Source organism: Rhynchophorus ferrugineus, unplaced genomic scaffold, assembly GCF_030347505.1.
Source record: "Rhynchophorus ferrugineus isolate W39M unplaced genomic scaffold, kcgeb_rfMv2 rfM3, whole genome shotgun sequence".
In the NCBI taxonomy this organism is placed as follows: Eukaryota; Metazoa; Arthropoda; class Insecta; order Coleoptera; family Curculionidae; genus Rhynchophorus; species Rhynchophorus ferrugineus.
In genome coordinates this window covers 37,214,041-37,237,917 of record NW_027472582.1, presented here as the reverse complement: position 1 = coordinate 37,237,917, position 23,877 = coordinate 37,214,041, and the positions used below count along the sequence as shown (strand labels likewise).

The 23,877-nt window shown below is 34.5% G+C and overlaps 1 protein-coding gene and 1 non-coding gene across 2 annotated transcripts in view; one reads left to right on the top strand and one right to left on the bottom strand.

The window, feature by feature from the left end:
• The window catches only part of LOC143193683 (uncharacterized), a 69,496-nt gene that overhangs the window by 37,141 nt on the left and 8,478 nt on the right, over positions 1-23,877 (top strand). The window contains exons 19-27 of the mRNA XM_076400004.1: positions 9,563-9,688; positions 9,742-9,958; positions 11,168-11,335; positions 11,393-11,461; positions 11,664-11,744; positions 11,920-12,000; positions 12,154-12,234; positions 12,438-12,521; positions 13,778-23,851. Coding sequence (XP_076256119.1) covers positions 9,563-9,688; positions 9,742-9,958; positions 11,168-11,335; positions 11,393-11,461; positions 11,664-11,744; positions 11,920-12,000; positions 12,154-12,234; positions 12,438-12,521; positions 13,778-23,851 — 10,981 coding nt within the window. The remainder of the gene's footprint in view (positions 1-9,562; positions 9,689-9,741; positions 9,959-11,167; positions 11,336-11,392; positions 11,462-11,663; positions 11,745-11,919; positions 12,001-12,153; positions 12,235-12,437; positions 12,522-13,777; positions 23,852-23,877) is intronic.
• TRNAF-GAA (transfer RNA phenylalanine (anticodon GAA)) lies at positions 7,981-8,053 on the bottom strand. The gene has a single exon. It is a non-coding gene; the product is annotated as a tRNA-Phe (tRNA).

Here is a 23,877-nt window from a genome sequence, read left to right as displayed (position 1 = left end):
ATACCATTTTTGTACTACGATTTATCCCTTGCTTCAAAATAGGCCTCAATTTCGTTAATCACCTCTTCATTCGACGAAAACTTAGCTCTGAAAAGTAGGAAATAGTCGCTGGGAGCCATATCAGTAGAACACGATGAATGATGAAGCAATTCGAAGCTCAATTCATGGATTTCTAATACGGTGCATTGTCTTGTTGAAGTAGCACTCTCTTTTTCTTCAAATGCGCTTTTCGGAGATTTCGTCTTTCAAATGGTCCAATAATGCTATGTAGTAGTCGCTGTTGATGATCCTGCCTTTTTCAAGATAGCCAATGAAAATGATTCCATGCGCATCCCAAAATACAGACGTCATAAACTTGCCAGCGGACTGTTGCATTTTCTCAAGCTTTGGCGCGGGTTTATCGTATGCAGTCCACTCGGATGACTGTCGATTGGACTTCAGAGTGAAATGCTGGAGCCATGTTTCATACACTGTCACATATCGGCGCAAGAACTCGGGATTATTACGCTTGATCATCTTAAAACACTGCTCAGAATCATCAACTGGTCGTTGTTTTTGTTCAAAAGTAAGCTCGCAAAATGATATATGTGAATGATATGATATATACGTTCAGTTCATATCTTTAGAGTGTCTGCTATTTCATTCAGTTTTAATTTAGGGTCATTTTGTGTCATGTATCATTTTGTGTCATTTTCAAATCATTTTGTTAATTTTTTAAATGTTTTCCACGGTAACAACCTCTTTTGGGCGTCCACTGCGTTCACCGTCTTCGATGCTCGTTTCAATACGTATAAACTTAGCATACCAATCCTTTGATATTCCTGGGGCAGTGTCCGGAAACTCGGCATCACGCCAAGTTTTTGCTTCAAATGTATTTTTTCCCTTTAAAAAGCAATATTTTATCTATACGCAAAATTCCTTTTTATCAATTTTTTTCACAATAACAAAAGGTGCTTCACTCAATATGCTATTATTTACAAACTAATGATCCGACAGCTGTCAAATTTATACACGGATCTTTTGAGGGTTATGGCTAACTAAGAAACATATGGATTCTAGTAGCGCAATCTATGTGTCAGGCCGAGGACTTTTTAATTGACAAGTTATATATATACACTGAATCACTCAATATTACTAAAAGCTGCTACTAAATGAATAAGAAATACTTGATCGGGATTAACTTGCTTTAATGTATCTTATAGCAATATTTCACTTTTTGTTTTAGGAATATCAATTTGTACTATCATATATTTACTAAATTGTTAAGAATGTAAAATAACCACATGTAAATTACTTAAAATTATTGAACATTAATCTTATGTTCCTAAATGATGGGAACAATAGCTACCATTTCTCGAAAGGAAATCTCGAAATTTCTTAGTCCTTCAGGCTGTTTTTATATCCTCAAAACTTTAAGTTTCTGAAAACGTTTGATGTGTTTCCGTAGCAGATGTGTTCTAATCAAGAAAGAAATGTAATAAATGTTGAGAATGCACTTTTGATCGTTCTTTTATTAGGGCCCATGTATACAATGAATGACTCAGGGGTTGCTACTAAATAAGTTTAAAATGATGCTTTGAATTTTCACCAATATATATCGCTGACCATAATAGATGCAAGCACTGTTCTTGTTAAGTGTTTTTATTCTATTGCTTCAAAATGTAAAACATCCGGTCAATGTCCATTCTTCTTTCGCTTATATTTAATGTGTTTTAGTGCATAGTCGAATATGATCTGAAGGGTTAAGGGTTAAAAAATATTGAAGAGTAACAAAGGTATGGAACTATTGAGATATAATTTATTGCTATAATATATATATATATATATATATATATATATATATATATATATATATATATATATATATATATATATATATATATATAGTTTTACTTTCCTTAAGCTAACTTAAACTAGTTGCTTATTTATTATTTTGATTACGTTATACATAATTTATAATTTAATATTTCTAAACTTTTTTTAAATTTATTTTTAAATTATTTTAGTAATAATATATATATATATATATATATATATATATATATATATATATATGCAAATGTTAAGAAACATAATTAATAAATATTTAATCATATACCAAAATAAACTATAGACCAATTAGGATGTAGATGAAAAATATCACCTTCGTTGTTGTTTAGTGCAACCATCTCGATCTTTATTTTCTGTTTTGAAAGACGTTTATATAAGCAGCACATAATAATTATAAGGTCATTTGTGCCATTTAAACAAACACTACCTCAGTTAGTCAAACAATATATTCTTATTCAATTTGACACATAAAAAAACATACGATCGAAATCCAGCATACAACTGAAATATCATGCGCTTATATTTGTGCTTAACAATTTCTTCGACAGGTTATTAGATGTGACTGATAGAGAACAGGTTTCAAAATAAATATTGTTAAAATGCATTAATAATGCATGTAACAGTAATAATAAGAAACAAAATTTACATATTAAACATCTGAATAAAATTGTGTGTAATTTTTTTCATATGTGAAATATATTGTATGTTACTTTTTTAAGTGACAATACTTGGAAAAGTCCTTGACTATAATTTTTTAAATATTTTAATTTCTTGAGATCTGAATATTAAACATATACATTATTTTTTAGTAATTTGATATTAGAAATTAGTATATAAATGCTGTCACTTGTTTAACATAAATTCATAAAATTCTTATATAAGTGATAATTAAAAAGTGTTATTTGAGTCTGACCCTAATAACTTTTGTCTTTAGTGTTTTATTAATATTATTTTCAGTATTTTAAGTGGGTTTTAATATAATTAATAAAACCACATTCTGTACCACTATTTAATGTGGGTGTCTTGGCCATGTAAAAATTTCGTCCATTTCCGTGCTCAGTCTTCTTACTTAGGTTTAATGTTATGTTGTCTGGTACATGATATTTATACCATATATTTACTGAATTAATCCGTTTATTTCATTAGTTACCTTTTCTTATTTTAATATGATCTATAGTATTTCTTTTCTTACTCTTTCAAATACAATTAAAAAAAAAAAAAATTCAAATCAAAGATTTTAATTAATTGTGATATTAAGAAATATACAACATATTAGGTTAATAGTTTGGCATTTCAATTAAACGTACTTAAACGTATGTAGATTACACACACACAGATTGACACCTGTTCAAGATAATTACATATAATTGACCTGTCGGAAGTGGCATCCAAAAACTTTCGCCTTAGTAAAAAAATACCAGACCCTTTTAAGCTTTCCATCGTGTGCTTCTGTTGCGTTCCAATCTTCGTTGCCATAAATATTGTCACTGCGAGAGATACGGATTTCTTCTTCTTTTTTCTTTACCTCGCGGGCAGATTGAGGTCGAGCAGTGAAACAGGCGGATTTAATAAATGGGTAAAGTCAGCATCATATGAGGTGTTGGCGTGGGACAACTTGTAACTTATCGTTTATTGATTCGGCTGATAGTGCCATGTAAAAACGTAATATTTTACCTCTGATTGTAGGGGTCCACTGATGTTTCAGTAGTGAGAAATTATTTATATATATATATATATATATATATATATATATATATATATATATATATATATATATGTTTATATATATATATTCATCAATACAGAAGATAGTTCCATTCCAGTACTATTAATTAAAACACAATACTATAATACTATAATACTATTACTAACCATAATACTATTAATATAAATGAAACATTTATTTGGAAACATCTAATTTATCAACTACAACTAAAATATTAGGGTTATATCAGTCGTGCGATATAACACATACTGTATGATATTCATGTAGTCAATTAAAATGAAGTCAAGAGACTCAGTTTAAGAATATGTAAAATCGTACATAACACAAAACAAAAATTTGACATTAAGTCATTGAAATGATGATTTTACTATATCGTCGGCATACAAGGACTGTTCGTTAGAAAGTTTGAGAAATAGTGAACTAGAGGGTCTGTTCAACTACATAATTATACTTATATATTCATATAAGCGTTTCTTCGACTACTTAAGTCATTTAATAAGTAAACTTCCAGTGGTCAACTGCTGGCGTGAGAGATTTGACTAGTTTAAAATGCTATTTTAAATCTACGAGTATAAAAAAATATTTTGTTGTGAAGCCATTTGATTGGTTCTAAATTTCATTCAGTGCTTCATAATCTAGCTGTAATATCACGTCCATAACCTCTGACGTCACATTTTGCTAGCCAATACAATTCAAATAATATAAACATTTTAAATAATTAAATTATTTACATATTTAAATTTTAATATGAAAACTAAATTTAATTTCTGAAGAAAATGTTTTAAATAATCTATATATTTATATAATATATATATATATATATATATAAATATATACAAATATATACAAAAAGTAAAATATACAAAAATATAATAATGAATATAAAACATATAAATAAATGTAAATAAATAAGTGTATACCATACAGAAAAAGTTAGCTATAGCCTAATTGAGATCTTCAACAAATCTCTTGGTAAATATGATCATAATGTTCTATAGCGCCTTAATTCTTTGTGGCATCAATTTGATAGGATCTATAATCTAATATGTCTTAATATGTTATATGTATTTATTTTTTGAAAAATTGAAAACAAACTTTAAGTCCTTTTACATTTTTTACCCAAAGTTATATTGAACAAAATTATTTTCAAAACTGTATATTGAACATTATTATGGCATATGATAACTCTTCTTATTTTAACAGATCTAAAAAAAATCCTATTCTCTTGATTGATTATATAGCCTTAAGTAATTATATAACATAGATTTAGTTACTTAGCAAAATAATTTTCTTTAAATAAATGACCCCTTAAAATTATTATTGATATATAAAAATAATGCTGGGTCATATTCATCTACTTTTAATCAAAATAATTTTATCAATAATTCATAATTTTTCAGCTTGACCTATACATTTATGAAATAGAACAAAGCATTTCTTATAGCGAAAACGGTTCCCAATTTTTGTTTTTTTTTGGTTTCTGTGCATTTGGAGTCATCACATCTTTTAGATCGAAAATATACTATAATCAGCTAATATTAATTATAATTTAGTCAAACGCAAGATAGGCAAAAAACTCTATAGAGATTGATATAAAGTGATTTCGATCACTGTGTACACTGTCATGAAGCTTACTATAAATAAAATATTATTTATGCTGAGTGCCATCTCTTAGAATTTCTCAGAAGTTATCATACTACCCAGATATATCTTGTTAATTAACTCAATTGAAATGCTAAATTACAACACTTTCTTTTGCGTGGTGTTCTCATATATAATCTTAAAATGTGTGTCGAATTTGGAGACTTTATCTGATGGCTATTATTAACAGTTTATTTTTTTCTTATTGTATCATAGTGAAATTTATTATTATCCGCATTATGTTTGTCGGAATTTATATGAGCACTATTACGAAACCTTTAAACCATGACCATCCGTTTGTTCACGACATTTGGCCACTTTAAAATTACTAAATGTGTTGTAACATCTCAAATTTCATCCATGGCATATTACTGAATCGTTGTTTTTTGTTTCAAACCGATTTATACATTCATAATTTTTCATAGTCGTAATGCCAATCAAGCACAGCTTGGCATTTACGTCTAAGATACTGTTCAAGTTAATTTGCATCGATACAAGACGATCATATGGTGTAAAAGACACTTTTACTCTCTATAATAACACTGACCTAATAAACATGATTTGATTTATTATCGACAACTTTTATATCTCATTTAGAGATTATTTTCTTGTAAAATTTAATCAAAACATCGAATCATCCACCGATTTCAAAAACACGAGAAAGTTTGTTAATAGAATAATAATTTTTTTTGATGTATCGATGGATATTTTAAATTCTAGAATGTGGTTTATTATATATATTATCTTAATATGTTTTATAATCATTCTTAAGGGGTTCGTAATATATAAGATTTCTTCATTAAGGAAGTGTCGATGTTGGAATATAATCAAAAAGGATGTGAAATGAAAAAACAAGGAAAGGTTTTTATTTAAAGGAAATTAATTATATCGTATTGTTATGAGAGACAATATGATGATATATGACAAATATATGACGACTTGAGATCATAGGTAGTTATGAGAGACAGAGACGAGGATTTGAAGGCATTACTGGATAATGAACCATTTAAAACACAAGAAGAATATGCAGTATTGTTGGAGTAACACAAGAAACCATTTTTAATCGCTTTAAAAAAACCTTTTAATTACTTTTAATAAACCTTTAAAATTGGTAGTTAAGATTAAGGGTTTCTCAAAAAATCGCTACTTTTTAAGATGTTTAGAGAATATCGATATATTTTTGGGCTGATATATCAATATTCTTATAAATATATATATATATATATATATATATATATATATATATATATATTCAACGGCAATATATATATTATATCGAATATATATATGCCGGATATAGCAAAGACACAACAGACACAATGTTATTCTTCAGCATAACATTGCTCTACCACATGTTGCAAAACCGGTAAAAACATACTTTTCAACATTAAAATGGGAAGTGCTGTGCCTCACCCGCAGTATTCTTCAGTTCTTTCGAGATGGAATCCATAAGAGGCCTGAAATGGGAAAAAGTAGCGACTATCGATGGACCATACTTACTTTGTACCGATTTTTTGCTATAAAGCTTCAAATTAGAAAATAAAAAAATCTTATAAATATTTGACTAGTATTAAATTCCGTTAAGTTAAGAAAATATTTCAAAATTTAAAATTAATATAAATAAAATTAATTATTAAATTAAATTAAACTATAATAATATATTCTTAAATAATGTTTTTTTTTCTTAATAATTAACAACTCAATATATAATCTACTTTATTTGACTTTTGCCCGTCGATACCTAGACGTCGACGAAATAACTTGATTCTTGACTTCACAAACAAATATTTTATTTGTATTTTATTCTCAATACAAATTAACATTCATTAGCATCGTCGACCTTCAAATTCTCGTCCCAACTTCCTAGTTGCCGATAAAACGAAATTTTATGACAATTTGGAATGACGTCAATGACGTTGGCGACAAACGCTTGAAGCTTAGTACACGGTCAAGTTCTATGATTTTGCTCATAGGTAGTTAGGGTATGTTAATAACGAAAATATAATAACTGTACAAAAGAAGACACTTAGCGAACAAAAAACTTTAATTTCAAGAATTTCTTAGGTTTAACATTTATATATTAATATATACGTTAATGCAAAATTAAATAAACATTTTTGATATTTTAGTAGGTATACAAAGTTGATACACATCATCCGTTATCTGAAATTTGAACCTACATCGACCTTTTAGATAAGTTTCTCTTCAAACAGCATTTCAGAGATTTTTTTGTTGGCTTTTAATTTCATTTTTTTTTATTATCATTCGATTGTTTTCATTCTCAACTGTATTTTTTAAATATAATATTGAGTCATATTTAGCGGCAGTTTCTCTAGTGATAGATAGTTTATTATCAACTGATGCTTCCAAACTTCACGTTAAATAAGATTTTTGGTGTATTGTCATTCTCTTCCACCGAACTAGGCGTCATTGCCGTTGTGTTGAAATCATCGAAACTACTTTCCCTAATTAATTTGTTTTGAATTAAAATAATATAATAGAATGTTAAAATAACAAACTTATTTCCCCTTAAGGATAGTTGAATAACTGGGAGAAAATCAATTTTTCACAAGCTTTGAATGTTTGGCAAGATCAACGAGTTTTCAATCTTAAAAACAAATATCTGTTCGAGTCTAAAATAAATAAATAAATAAAATGTAATATGGTAAGTATGAAAAGTTATTAATACAGTTCCTTGTTATTATTTTAGCAACTTAATTTCAAATTTTAATGATGCTTTAGCGATAATATTATTCTAAAACTAATTGTCAATAAATTATCTGTGCCGAAACCCGGGATCGAACGAGGGACCTTTAGATCTTCAGTCTAATGCTCTCCCGACTGAGCTACTTCGGCCATTGAAGATTTTAATAAAAGCATCAGAGTTACTCTACGAAACACAATTTTATATAAGTTAATATTTTTATAAGTTATAAAGAAATAATTATATACAGTCGCAGAGACTATTGAAGTGAGTGAGAATCAGTTCAGATTCCAAGCTATACTATATAATTAATAAATTTTACTATTACCATTAATAACATTTGCTATAATCATCCCTTGCATATTATAGAAATTATTATACTTTTTGGTGAAATATTCACTTGCCAATGCAATCAGTCGATTGTTTATTATTTAGGATTATTAGTAATTGACCTTTGTGTTATCAACATAATGCTGCCGTGTGAGTAGTCTGAACATAGTGATTTTTCTGAGCCTATTATATAAGCTTGCACTGTCGAAAAGTTAGGCTTTTTTAAATTGGTTTATCCATCTATTAAAAACTTTTTAATAGCTTTCATTTACTTTGATTAGTGATGTATATTGGTAAAAGTGTGAAGTATCATAATTAAGTTAAATTTGTTAAATGGTGTAGTTTTGACATATCTCTACATAATATAACAGCACGTTATTCAATGTATAGAGATGCTCATCATGGAATGTGACGGAAATCTGCTGCCAAAAAAACCATCGAATACTTTTAGAAACATACGAGTACGAGATATGTATTTAGAACATATGAGTGGTTTCGATGTCAATAATAAAGAACAGTCAGGAGAACAAAAAATATTTGAATACAGTGAATTACAAGATTTATACGATGAAAGCTCAAACCATTAAATACTTTCATACAGCGAAAATTCAAAGTCGTGGGTCGTCTCCACTTCGTCACTGAAGCGGAATATTCATGGCCATAAAATCTTGTTGTTATGCATATGTTGGAAGCAGCAAGGTATAGTGTATCACTACTTGTCAAAATCAAATGAAATTGTTATAGCAGATATCTACGGAGCTTAAGTGAAAAAATCGAAAAACGTATTGTTGCAAAAAAGACAAGCAATAGCAAGTAACAAACATAAAGTCATCATCTTGCTGTCATGCAGGGATGTCCCCTTGGCCACATATTACAAGAGTTACTTGCAGAATATACTGTTACAGTTTTAAGGGCAAGTACTGCCGCACACAGCGTACTCAAGAAGTATAGTCTTGACATATTGACCATTTGGCGAGATCACTGTAACATGACTTTGCTGGCGTGGTTTCAACACGGGTTTGAAATGGTGAAGTTATGATGACAGAAAGAAAAGTATGTAAAAAATTATGAACATATTTTGATTAATATATATTGTACCAATTTTTCTCAATAAATACCTTCTAAAGTAAAAATATGGTCAGAGTACATAGTACACGTAATATTTAAGCTATAATATAGACTATTGTTGCTAAAATGTTTTTTATTGGTTGAATACAAGATTATATATAAATAATTTATTACCCATACATTTAAGTGACGAAAAAATTATCAAATTGTCTATTATAATTTATCTAACATTATATATCATTATAAAATTATTTATTTTGCAGGAAAAGAAATGTAAAGAAAACGAAGTATGCTGCCAGTTGCCATCATACGATTCCATCACATCTGGCAAATCTAGTGTACCTGGATCACAAATCAAATTGACAGATATTGATGTAGACCAAGTTCATGTAAGCTTATATTATGTCTGTAATATTTTTGTACTATTATATTTTATGTTCAGGTGCTTTCCTCTTCACAAGAAGGTATTCGCCCACAATTGAACTTCATAGGCGCTTCCGGATCATCTACTATTAAACCTATCAGAGATTTGTCTGGTGCTGCAAGCGAAACATTCTTTTCTAGTACGCCAGATTATTCGAATGTTCATTTTGGAGATGATGCCCGTTTCTCCAATTTGGACGGTCTTGATTATTTGCCACCAGTACCACCAACAAGAAGTATGTATTATATCTTTAATTTTCAATGTTTATTTGTTTATATTTCTTATATTTAACTAATTGCTGGAGTGAAAAATTGTATACGCCCAATGCACCCTGAAATATTATGGGTCTTCATTCCAAGTAGTTCTTGGTGTAAACAATTTTGATTTGGCATGGTCAAATTTTATTTGCAGTACAAATAATGCTTTCTCCTCTTTTTCTCCGCTTAATAGGACTTCTTACCTCAGTTTTTTTTCCGCAACGTGCCTTTTATTGCCTTTTAATATGTTTTCTTAATAATCATCCTTAATAGTTTTGATAGACTGAAAGCTTATTTTAAAATATATGTATATTATCAATATTTGATACTGAATGAACTATAAGGGTTTTCAAAGGATTCATTGATGCTATATACGGAATGCACTAATGAAATTATTGGGTCATAAATTAGCTTTAAATGATTTTTTATAATTTGCAGTTTGTCAGGAAAAACCGTCCAATGTATTTTATTTAAAGTATTATTTTAATAAAATATGAAGCGCTGTTCCGATAGGTTACAACTCATATACCGGCACAAGTAGCATTCAGAGGGAGAAATGTCTGAAAAATATGGCGCACTGGATTAGCACTTCCAATTTTAATCTTTCGAAATATGTTTTTACCGGCTTTTTAATATATGGTCGAGCCTTGTTATGCTTTAGAACAATATTGTTGAAGAATAATAAAAATTACTGTAATATAAGCAAAGAGTCGCTCGTATTACGACCATTTTTCGCTCAATGTTCGGTTCAAATGCATCAATTGTAGTCGATAGATTCAGCATCTCATCGAGTAATCCTTGTCTTATCCGTCGGAGTTTTTTTGGCTGTTCAGGACGTTCTTTGACTTCTATGTCAAAATCATTACTTTTAATACATCCAAACCAGTATTCGCATGTTGAAAGCGAAGGAACGTGCCGCTCTTTTCTTCTGATAGAAGTAAATTGTAAAACTTTGGGCAAATGCGATCTACTCGGTACAGATTAAAACATTTTCAACTAACTGAAAAATTTTTCGTTTACACTTCGACGACACATAATAACAAGTTCCAAAAATTTACCCGATATTTAATACACAGTAACACCAACTGCTGTAAATCCTTTAAAATTAATTTATAGGCCTATGTTAAATCTGAAGAGATCTTGGTAACCGGTTCTTAAAGTGTTTTAATTTGTTTATCTTTTTACAGCTGAAGCTCCCACGCCATCCACATACAGACCAACTCCACCATCTTGTCCTCCAGGTCAATATTTAACATCATCAGGAAGTTGCGAACTTATTCATAAGGACTGTCCACCTGGAACACGTCCAACTCCATCCGGAGGATGCGAAAAACTAAGAGTTACTTGTGGTCCAGGTATATTTTAAATTTAATTATTTACAAACAGTAATTTATTATTTATAATGACTATAGGTGAACAATTAGGACCATATGGACGTTGTGTGCCAATACCAACACCTCCTCAGATTGTATGTGGACCAGGTATTAATTTTGTAATATCTATATTATTAATTAGAAGTACAGCCAAATCCTTAATTAGAAATAAATAAATAGTGTTAATAAAGTACACTAAAATAAATAACCTCTTAAAACAAATATTTATGTTAGTGACCAAAGTTGTTATTGCAATAACAGATCCATATTTCTTTCTATTTTATTGTATGTCACTCTATTTGTAATTCAGGTCAACGACTTGGACCTAATGGCGCATGTAATGCAATCCCTACCACACCCAGACCAACACCACCACCGTCATGTTTACCAGGTAAATATTTAGTGTGTTACTACAATTTTTATTATTAAAAAATCAACGTAATATGAAGTACAGCACTTCTCTTAAAACTGTGTGTTACAAAATTATTTTGAACTACTCCCTAATCTAGTATTCATCAATGTAGTTAATGTTAATAATATTCTAATAGAAACTTTTTTTTCCAAAGGTCAAAAACTTGGACCATATGGTCAATGTATTGCAGTTCCTACTACTCCCAGACCAACACCACCTCCATCATGTTTACCAGGTTAGTATTTGAATAACCATTAATGCATTAACTATATCAAATATGAATTACAGTTTTCTTAATATTGCATAACCAAATTATATTCAGCTATTCTCCAATCTAACATTCATCAATGTAGTTAATAATATTGTAACAGAAATTATATTTTTAAAGGTCAAAAACTGGGACCTTATGGACAATGTATTGCAATTCCTACTCCTGTAAGACCTACACCACCTCCCTATTGCCTCCCAGGTAATTTTCTACAAATATTCAATTTTAAGCCTGAGTATTCTAAGTCTATAATTCAAAGTGATTGAGAATAGCATATCTTTAATTAATAATATAATATATTAATTTAATATATTTATTTAATATATTATTTTAAATTAATTTGAAAATCAAAAAATAAAAATAAAATACTAATAAATGAATAAAAAACGATATTTCGTAATTAGGACAACGATTGGGACCTAACGGACAATGTATTGACATTTCTGTTACACCAAGACCAACACCACCAGCGCCCTCTTGCTTCCCAGGTAAATTATATTTTTTTTATTAATCTCTTAGAACTTCAAAAATCTGCCCATGGGCAATAAGTATTATCATATTCTGTTATATAATATAACTATCCTGAAATGTAGAAGATCGCTTCAGTAAGTGATCTGCTGTACAACTTATAATCCAAATCTTATTACAGATACTATTCTAACTTATTTGATAGTCTATCTTAACTTATTCTAAAGACTATTCTAACTTATTCTATTTATTAAATCTCATTCTATGTGCCTAATAAACAGTTCGTATGGTAGTTTGCGTTTGAACCTATGCACTACACTGTCATCGCGCACATTTAACTGTTTGGCGAGTACAGTGGGATGCAAAATAGTCTTTCAGAATACTTCACGCTAACACTTCGAATCACATTCGTTGTGGCTTCTAAGGGGATATTGCCATGAATCAGTTTATTGGAGACGTAATATGGGGTAATGACGATGACTCGCAACATTTTATTCTGGAACTTCTTGAAGATGGCTATGTCAAATTTGCTAGTTATACCCCCCAGTTCTATACCATAGGTCCAAATGGGCCTAAGTATTGACTTATATAGCAAAAGCTAATTATGTAATGATAATTTAGATTTACGCCCAGCAGCCTATACATTTGGTTTAGTTTAAGCCCAAGCTGTTTGCGTTTTGTCACTATATGTTTTTTTCCATGTCAAAACGTCGATCAAAATGAATTCCCAAATATTTAACGTTGTCCGCTTGCGGAAGTTCATGATCATCCAACTTTACTGAAGGCCTAGTTCTTCTAAAAAGGGTGAATGTTACGTGGGTAGATTTTGTCTCGCTAATTTTATTATGTATTTGACATTCTTATTCTCTACCACTTCTTATTTATAATTTTTGAGTCATTTAGCTTCTCGGTCGATACCTCTAGTATGCATAGTAATAGGAGCGTTAAAAAAACAAAAAATCCCAAGATAACTAGGAAGTGAACTAAACATTTACTGAATATATTAAAAATCTGTTTGTTCACTTTTATGTAATAACTCTCGGTTGCCTGTTAAAAATAAGTTATAGCATTTTGTGAAATTTTAACGTCGATATTGATATTACTATTATAGATATTTCTAATATCACTTAAATATTAAATAAATATTAAAATATTCTTGGAGTATTACATTTTTTTAACGTATATTAACGTAATGTAAGTTAAGCCAATAAAGAAAACCAATTTTTTTGTAATAATAGCTAATAAAACCTCATTATAAAAATACATATATTTTCAGGTCAGCATCTCAATCCGCAAGGAGTATGCGTTCCCATACCAACACAGCCTCCATCACCACCACGTGTAACATGTGCACCAGGTCAAACTTTAGGACCTTATGGACAGTGCATTACCTCAACCTACATCCCTCCTGTTGTTTGTGGACACGGACAAAGACTTGGTCCTCATGGAGAATGTATTGATATAACTACACAACGAGTCACATATCCACCCGTAACAACGCCATCGCCAGCCATTTGCGGTCCTGGAGAGAGAGTAGACCGTTACGGCCAATGCAAACCTGCAACTACGGCCCGTCCAGCCTGTCCACCAGGATCCTTCCCAACTGCATACGGGGGCTGTCAACGTCCTACACCGACATCACCATCGCCGACTACCCCTTGTCCTCCTGGAACCATTAAATCTCCTTATGGAAGATGCGAAAATCCTCCAACTCCTCCAAGACCAGTCACTTGTCCTTCTGGTAGCTTCTTGGGCCCCTCTGGCAATTGCGTCAGACCCACACCGTCTACAACCACAAGAACTTATCTCCCACCGAAAACGTATGTACCCACCAAACCATCCACTCAATTCACTCACCCTTCGCCAGCACCATTTACTACCACACAATTACCATTTCCTAGCACGAGTAGAACACTAACCACCCCCAGTGGTACAAGGTCGACGCCTGGTGGATTTACCACATCGGCAAAACCATGTCCTCCTGGGTCAGTATTGAGTCAAGATGGTAGAAGTTGTCAGTTTATAAACACCACACCTAAGCCTACTAGACCTACATTCCCCACATCCAAAGCATGTCCTTTTGGTACTAATTTCAATTCAAATACTAACCGGTGTGAATCCATTTATTCAACGACAGCTAGAACACCAATATCGTGTGCTGATGGGTCACGTTTAAATGTTTTTACAAACAAATGTGAAGTTATAACAAGAAAAACTTGCGAACCAGGTAGTACTTTTAATTATGTGACGGGATTATGCGAACGTGTTACTCCGTCATACAGTACCACCACACCCAGACATCAAACGACACGACTAACTTGTTCCTTTGGGTTCCGATTAAACGTTAGAACAGGAAAATGTGAAGCTATCACTGTTGCAACAACTCCAAAACCGGCAGTTACGTACCCTACTCCCAAATCATGCCCATTTGGTACCAAACTTAATACCGTTAGTAATACTTGTGACACGATATACCAAACAACCACTTCAAAACCAATAACGTGCACTTTTGGTACTAAATATAATACTTTAACTGGACAATGTGATCGAGTTACAACACCAGCACCTCATACGACTCGACGCACTTGTAATTTCGGTTTTAGACTAAATGTTAGAACCGGACAATGTGAGGCTATAGCAACAACACCAAGGCCAACTGCATCACCCCACACCGATCAATCCACTGGATATGTATACACAACTCCAAAAGTACCCTTTACAGATAAACCAAGAGACCACAAAGTATGTACGTTTGGACAACAATTAAACGTTATTACTGGACTATGCGAAACAGTGGTTACTCCAACTCCACCAACCGTAATTTGTGGTTTAAATAAACAATTCAATATCTACACGAAAAGATGTGAAAGTGTTACTGTAAGACCTATTCCGTCCACAACAACTAAAAGGTCGTGCGGATTCGGTCAAACATATAATACATTTTCTGGCAGGTGTGAAGGGATTACAACAAAGACTCCTCCTAATACAGGTTACACATATCCTGAACCTTCAGTACCATTCAGGGAGCCAACTACAACTCCTGCCCCGAGGAAGACATGCAGTTTTGGTTCAAGATTCAATGTTCACACTAATCGCTGTGAAATAGTTTCTACACCACGACCATCCCAACCAACTCAAATAGTATGCGGATTTGGCGAAAGGTTCAATAGCATAACCGGTACATGTGAATTGGTCGTTACACCGAAACCGGAGAAAGCATGTGTCTTTGGTGAAGTTTTGAACAGAAATACAGGCCGATGTGAAAGCGTACCGACAACATCTAAACCAACAACACATCGAGTAGTATTATGTGGTTCTGGAGAGCGATTAAACGTATTTACAAATAGATGTGAAATTATTCCTACTACATCTCGACCAACTGTTACTCCCTCAAAAACATGTGGATTTGGAGAACGATTAAATATATACAGCAATCGTTGTGAATTAATTCCTACTCCAAAGCCAGGATGCGGCGCCGGTGAGAGATTAAATAGTAGAACCGGTAAATGTGAACCAATTACAAGTAGACCATCAGTGCCAACTTGCGGCTATAATGAACGGTTTAATTCAATTACACAAAGGTGTGAAGCAATAGCAACACAAACACCTCCAGCACATTCTACGCCAGGATACACTTACCCAAAACCTTCGGTACCTTTTGAAGAACATCCGACTACACCTAAATCAGTGAGTTGTGCTTTTGGCCAAAAGCTAAATAGTTTTACTAACCGTTGTGAATTGATTCCTACTCAAAAGCCGGGATGCGGCGCCGGTGAGAGATTAAATAGTAGAACCGGTAAATGTGAACCAATTACAAGTAGACCATCAGTGCCAACTTGCGGCTACAATGAACGGTTTAATTCAATTACACAAAGGTGTGAAGCAATAGCAACACAAACACCTCCAGCACATTCTACGCCAGGATATACTTACCCAAAACCTTCAGTGCCTTTTGAAGAACATACTACACCTAAGCCAGCGAGTTGTGCTTTTGGTCAAAAAGTAAATACTGTCACAAACCGTTGTGAGGCAGTGTCAACACCTAGGCCTACAGTAGTTACTCCTAAAATATGTAATTTTGGCGAAAGACTCAATTCGCGAACAGGAAAATGCGAACAACTTAAAACACCTCAATCTTGTGGGTTTGGACAATATTTAAATGTAGTTACTGGTAGATGTGAAACCATCACTACTACATCACGACCAACAACTCATCACACAGTGATATGCGGTTCGGGAGAACGACTAAATCTTTTTACCAATCGTTGTGAAAATATTTCAACTCGTCGACCTACACCATCTTGTGGTTATGATGAATATTTTAATACATTAACCCAAAGATGTGAATCGACATCAACACCAAAAATACCCACAACATCAAGACCAACATGTAGATTTGGTGAAACTTTCAATTCAATATCGGGTAGGTGTGAAGGCAATCCTACCAGGCCTAGTACAGGATACACATATCCAAAACCATCTACACCATTTGAGGAGCGTCCAACTACTCAACAGCCAATAAGTTGTTCATTCGGAGAGAAATTCAACCAATTTACAAATCACTGCGAAAAAGTATCCTCACCTAGACCAACAGTTACGCCAAAAGTATGTGGATTTGGAGAACACTTTAATTCATTTATAGGCAGATGTGAACTTACCCCCACTACAGCTAAACCTACAACACCACAGCGCGTCATTAATTGTGGTACTGGAGAAAAGCTGAATGTATTTGCTAATCGTTGTGAATTAATTCCAAGTCCAAGACCTACAACCCCATCATATTCCTGTGGTAATAATGAACGCTTTAATGCATTTACTCAACGGTGTGAAATAATATCATCTCCAAAACCTCCAACAACTGTAAGACCAACCCCTAGTACGCAAAGAGAAGTTATTTGTAGTTTTGGTGAAAAATTTAACTCATTTACTCAAAGATGTGAATCACTTTCGACACCACGGACTCCAACTTCAAGACCATCATGTGCATTTGGAGAAACATTCAATACTTTATCGCAAAAATGTGAAAAAGTACCTACGACAAAACAACCAAGTACGGGCTACACTTACCCTAAACCATCTACTCCATTTGAGGAAGGGAAAACTACCGAGCGACCTATAACTTGTACTTTTGGCCAAAAATTAAATGTGTTTACAAATCGCTGTGAAGCAGTACAAACTCCTAAGCCAAGTACAATTGCTCCTAAAGTATGTAGTTCTGGAGAACGATTTAACCCATTTACTCAAAGATGTGAATTAGTATCGAAACCAAAACCGTCAGTTACTGTAAGACCATCATGCGGATTCGGCGAAATATTCAATGCGTTATCGGAAAAATGTGAAAGTATATCTACCACAAAACGACCAACTACTGGATATACATATCCTAAACCATCTACTCCATTTGAGGATGGAAAAACTACAGAACGATCTATAAGCTGTGCTTTTGGTCAAAAATTGAACGTGTTTACAAATCGCTGTGAAACACTATCAACACCAACAACTCCACAAAAAGTATGTGATTTTGGGGAACGGTTTAACTCATTTACTCAAAGATGCGAATTAGTATCGACACCTAAACCTCCAGTAACATCAAGACCATCATGCGGATTTGGCCAAACATTTAACGTTGCCGTAGGTAGATGTGAATCAGTTACAACTGAAAGACCTAGCAGTGGTTACACTTATCCTAAACCTTCCGTTCCATTTGAAGAACATCCTACAACCCAAAAAACAATTAGTTGTGACTTTGGGAAGAGGCTGAATAAATTTACTAATCGTTGTGAAGCTATACCAACACCCAAACCACCTGTTGTCACATCCACACCAAGACCAGCCTGTGGCTTTGGAGAAAAGTTAAATAGTATAACTGGTAACTGCGAACCAATTACTAGTCAACCACCGACACCACCAAAAGTTACATGCGGTTATAATGAACGTTTTAATGTATTTGCACAGAGATGTGAAATAATACCAACGCAAAAGCCTTCAACGACAGTAAGACCAACCTGTAAATTTGGCGAAACCTTTAACATTTTATCAGGAAGGTGTGAAGGTGCTTCAACGACTAAACAACCTACTACTGGTTACACTTACTCAAAACCATCTACTCCTTTCGAAGAACGGCCAACCACCCAACGGGGTATTAGTTGCGGTTTTGGTCAAAAGTTTAATTCATTTACCAATAAATGTGAAACCATTTCAACGCCTCATCCCCCTGTAACTGCACATACATGTGGATTTGGTCAATATTTCAATATTGTATCAGATCGTTGTGACGCTATTCCTACGACACCTAAACCAACCACTCATCGTATAGTAATATGTGGGTCTGGCGAACGACTAAATGTTTTTACCAACCAATGTGAATTTGTGCCAAAACCAACAACAGTTCGACCTATAACAATACCGAAGCCTTCCTGTGGTTTTAACGAGCGTTTTAATACATACACACAAAAATGTGAAGCAGTGTCAACTCCTAAGCCACCCACAGTATGTGGAAGAGGAGAAATATTTAATGTAATATCAAGTAGATGTGAACCAGCTACCACAGATAGACCATCTACTGGATACACCTACCCAAAACCATCTATTCCATTCGAGGAATACTCAACAACCCAACGAACAATAACATGCAGATTTGGCGAAAAATTAAATAAATTTACTAATAGATGTGAAGCGGTATCAACACCTAAACCTCCTGTTACTACCAAAATATGCGGTTTTGGAGAACGTCTTAACCCAACTAGTGGACAATGCGAATCAATTTCCACACAAAAACCTTCTTGCGGATTTGGTCAAACACTTAATGTTGCAACAAGTCAATGTGAAGTTTCTCCAAGACCTACAACTCATCGTCCAGTTATATGTGGCTTTGGAGAGCGACTGAATGTCTTTACCAATCGATGTGAATTAATATCAAGTCCAAAGCCAACAAAACCAGCTTGTGGAATTGGCGAAAAAGTAAATAGCCTAACAGGTAATTGTGAACAAATCACAACTCGACCACCACCATTGCCAAAGCCTTCATGTGCTTTTAGTGAACGATACAACACGTTTACTCAAAGATGTGAAGGAGTATCAACACCAACACCGCCAACTTCAAGACCGACATGCGGATTTGGAGAAACATTTAACGTTATATCAGGTAGATGTGAGTCAGGTCCCACTACTAAACGGCCCTCTACTGGTTATACCTATCCAAAACCATCCATTCCATTTGAAGAGCATTCAACTACTCAAAGGACGGTTACTTGTGGTCTTGGACAAAAATTAAATACATATACTAATAGATGTGAAACAGTATCAACTCCTCGGCCTTCTATAGTTACTCCCAAAGTTTGTGGTTTTGGTGAACGATTGAATTCGCGAACAGGAAAATGCGAATTAATTAGAACCACTCCTGCTCAGGTCACTTGTGGTTTTGGACAGAGTTTTAATGTAGCAACTGGTAGATGTGAAATTATTTCAACTACATCTCGACCCACAACACATCGCACAATAAGCTGTGGTTATGGAGAAAGGCTGAATATTTATAATAACCGCTGTGAATCCATAGCAACTCCAAAACCCATCAAACCATCTTGTGGGGTGGGAGAAAAACTGAATAGTATAACTGGAAATTGTGAACGAATTCCAACACGACCACCGCCATCCCCCAAGCCTTCTTGTGGATTTAATGAACGTTTCAACGTATTTACACAAAGTTGCGAAACAGTAACGACTCCAAGACCGTCATCGCAATCAAGACCAACATGCGGTTTTGGAGAAATTTATGACGCTACATCTGGCAAATGTAAAATTGCCTCGACGACTAAACGTCCTGCTACGGGCTATACTTATCCGAAACCCTCAATTCCGTTTGAAGAACATCCTACTACTCAAAGAACCATAAGTTGTGGTTTTGGACAAAAGTTAAACATATTCACAAATAGATGTGAAGCAATATCAACTCCACGGCCTCCCGTAGTTACTCCTAAGGTATGTGGATTTGGCGAACGACTGAATTCTCCTACAGGAAAATGCGAATCAATTAGACCTCCTCCCGAATCACAAGTTACCTGCGGATTTGGTCAAATCTTTAACGGAGCAACTGGTAGATGTGAAATTATTTCAACAACATCTCGACCCACCACACATCGCACAATAATTTGTGGTTCTGGAGAAAGGTTGAATGTTTATAATAATCGTTGTGAACCAATACCAACTCCTAAACCCATAAAACCATCTTGCGGTGTGGGAGAAAAACTAAATAGTATTACAGGAAATTGTGAACAAGTTCCAACACGACCACCACCGTCACCCAAACCTTCTTGTGGATTTAATGAGCGTTTCAATGTACTTACACAAAGTTGCGAAATAGTATCAACTCCAAGACCACCATCACCACCATCAAGGCCAGCGTGCGGTTTTGGAGAAACTTATGACATTATATCTGGTAGATGTGAATCAGCTTCAACAACTAGACGTCCCGCTACGGGCTATACTTATCCTAAACCTTCCATTCCATTTGAAGAACATCCTACTACTCAGCGAACCGTTAGTTGCGGATTTGGTCAAAAGCTAAACACGTTCACTAATAAATGTGAAGCAATATCAACTCCTAGACCTCCCGTGGTTACTCCTAAGGTATGTGGCTTCGGTGAACGTTTAAATTCACGTACAGGAAAATGCGAATTGATTAGAATTCCTCCTGAATCCCATGTTACCTGTGCATTTGGACAGAGCTTTAACGCAGCAACTGGTAGATGTGAATTTGTTCCTACTACAGTTAGACCAACAACGGTGTCAGTATCCAAACCTTCTTGTGGTTTTAACGAACGGTTTAATCCATTTACCCAAAGTTGTGAAATAATACCAACTTCAAGACCCCCAACACCAACAAAGATAACTTGTAATTTTGGAGAAACTTTTAATTCTATATTAGGTAGATGCGAATTAGTAGGTACAACTAAACGACCGGCTACAGGTTATACTTATCCAAAACCATCTACCCCATTTGAAGAACATCCAACTACTCCACAATCTATCAAATGTGGCTTTGGAGAAAAGCTTAATATTTATACTAACCGATGTGAAGCAGTTACAACACCAAGGCCACCAGTAGTTACACCGAAAATTTGTGGATTTGGAGAACGATTAAATTCAGTAACCGGCAGATGCGAATCGATTCCAACTGAAAAACCACCAACATCTAAACCTTCCTGCGGATTTGGACAAATATTTAATGCCGCCTCTGGAAAATGTGATATTATTCCAACTACTTCTCGACCTACTACCCAACGCAAAGTAATTTGCGGTTCTAGTGAGCGGTTGAATGTTTTTACTAATCAATGTGAACCAGTTCCAAGTCCGAAACCAAAGCCATCTTGCGGTGTTGGGCAAATATTAAATAGTGTTACCGGAAATTGTGAAACAATAACTGTACGTCCACCGTCACCATCAAAACCTTCGTGCAGTTTTAACGAACGCTTTAACGCATTCACTCAAAGATGTGAAGCTATATCGACACCTACCCCTAGGCCAAACTGCGGATTTGGCGAAGTATTTAACACGATATCTGGTAAGTGTGAATCAACTTCTACCACTAAACGACCGGCTACAGGTTATACATATCCGAAACCGTCTATTCCATTTGAGGAACATCCAACTACACAGCGAACCGTTAGTTGCGATTTTGGACAAAAACTAAATACATTTACAAATAGATGTGAAGCAGTATCAACTCCTCGGCCTCCCGTAGTTACTTCTAAAGTTTGCGCCTTTGGTGAACGATTGAATTCTCGAACAGGAAAATGTGAAATAATCAGAACCACTCCTGTTCCCCAAGTAACTTGTGGATTTGGACAGAGCTTTAATGTAGCAACTGGTAGATGTGAATTTATTCCTACTACAGCTCGACCAACCAGTGTACCTGTTTCTTGCGGTCCTAATGAGCATTTTAATATTTATACAAACCGATGCGAACCACTGTCAACACCAACGCCAAGACCAAGACCTACACCAAGTCCCCGACCAACCTGTGGCTTTGGAGAAAAATTTAATGCAGCGTTAGGAATATGTGAGCGTACTTCCACAACAAAACGTCCCAGCACTGGATACACTTATCCAACACCTTCAGTTCCTTTTGAAGAAACACCTAGCACGTATAGACCCACGACTCAGAAAATCGTGTGCGGGTTTGGTGAACGATATAATGCCCGGAACAACAGGTGTGAGAAGGTAGTAACGCCAACTCCCCCTACGGTCATTTGCGATTTTGGAGAAGAATTCAATTTCGTAACAAAGAGATGCGAAACAGTCACTACTCCAAGAACACCCACTAGGCCTCCATCTAAGTCCTGTAACTTCGGCGAACGATTCAATACTATAACTGGACGCTGCGAAAGTATTCCAAGCTATACAACTACGATTGATTGTGGAGCGAATAGACAGTTTAATGCTTTTTCACAAAAATGCGAACAAATTACAACACCTAGACCACATGGACCACAATGTGGAGTCGGCGAATATTTTGATACAAGCATAGGCCGATGCGTCGTTAGGTCGACAACTGAACATCCTCGAACTGGATACACTTATCCTAAACCATCAATTCCCTTCGACGAAACACCTACAAAACCACCTACACAACAAAAGCGCTGCCCATCTGGCACTAAGCGTAATTTTGTGACTGGCGAATGTGAGATCGAATCCTTTACCCCGTCCCCCGTGCCGACCACAGTCAAACCGAAAACTTGTTCATACGGATTCAGATATAATCCCATTACTCGACAATGTGAATCAACCCCTACGACAAGAAAACCAGTAACGTGCGGTTCGGGAAGTCGTTTTAACCCTCAAACACAAAAATGTGAAACTCAATACACGGTAACACCACCTAGTACTACCAAATTTACCGGTTATACTTATCCAAAACCAGATATCCCATTTGAAATACCTACCACGTCAAGACCTTGTCCACGTGGACAAGTCAAATCTGCGTCAGGTAAATGCGAATTCGTTCGAGTACCTCCTCCCAAGCCCGACTATCCCTTAAACCCTACCACATGTCCACCAGGATCAGTACCAACCCCATCTGGAGGATGTCAAAGACGACGGTGCCCTCCAGGTTTCCTCGCTGGGCCGTCGGGTAGTTGTGAACGATCCAATTCCCCATCTCCTAAAACGTGTCCTTTTGGTCAAGTATACTCACCAATAACCAATGCATGCGAGTTTCCACGCACACCATCTGAAACATCCTCATCATCCACTATAAGACCATTTGTAACTCCTAAAAATCCTAATTTTAGCGATAGAACCACACCATCCTATACTACAGGCAGCACGATCGATTCAGATTTCAGAGTAACTGGTGAGTAAAGAAATATATTTAAAGTT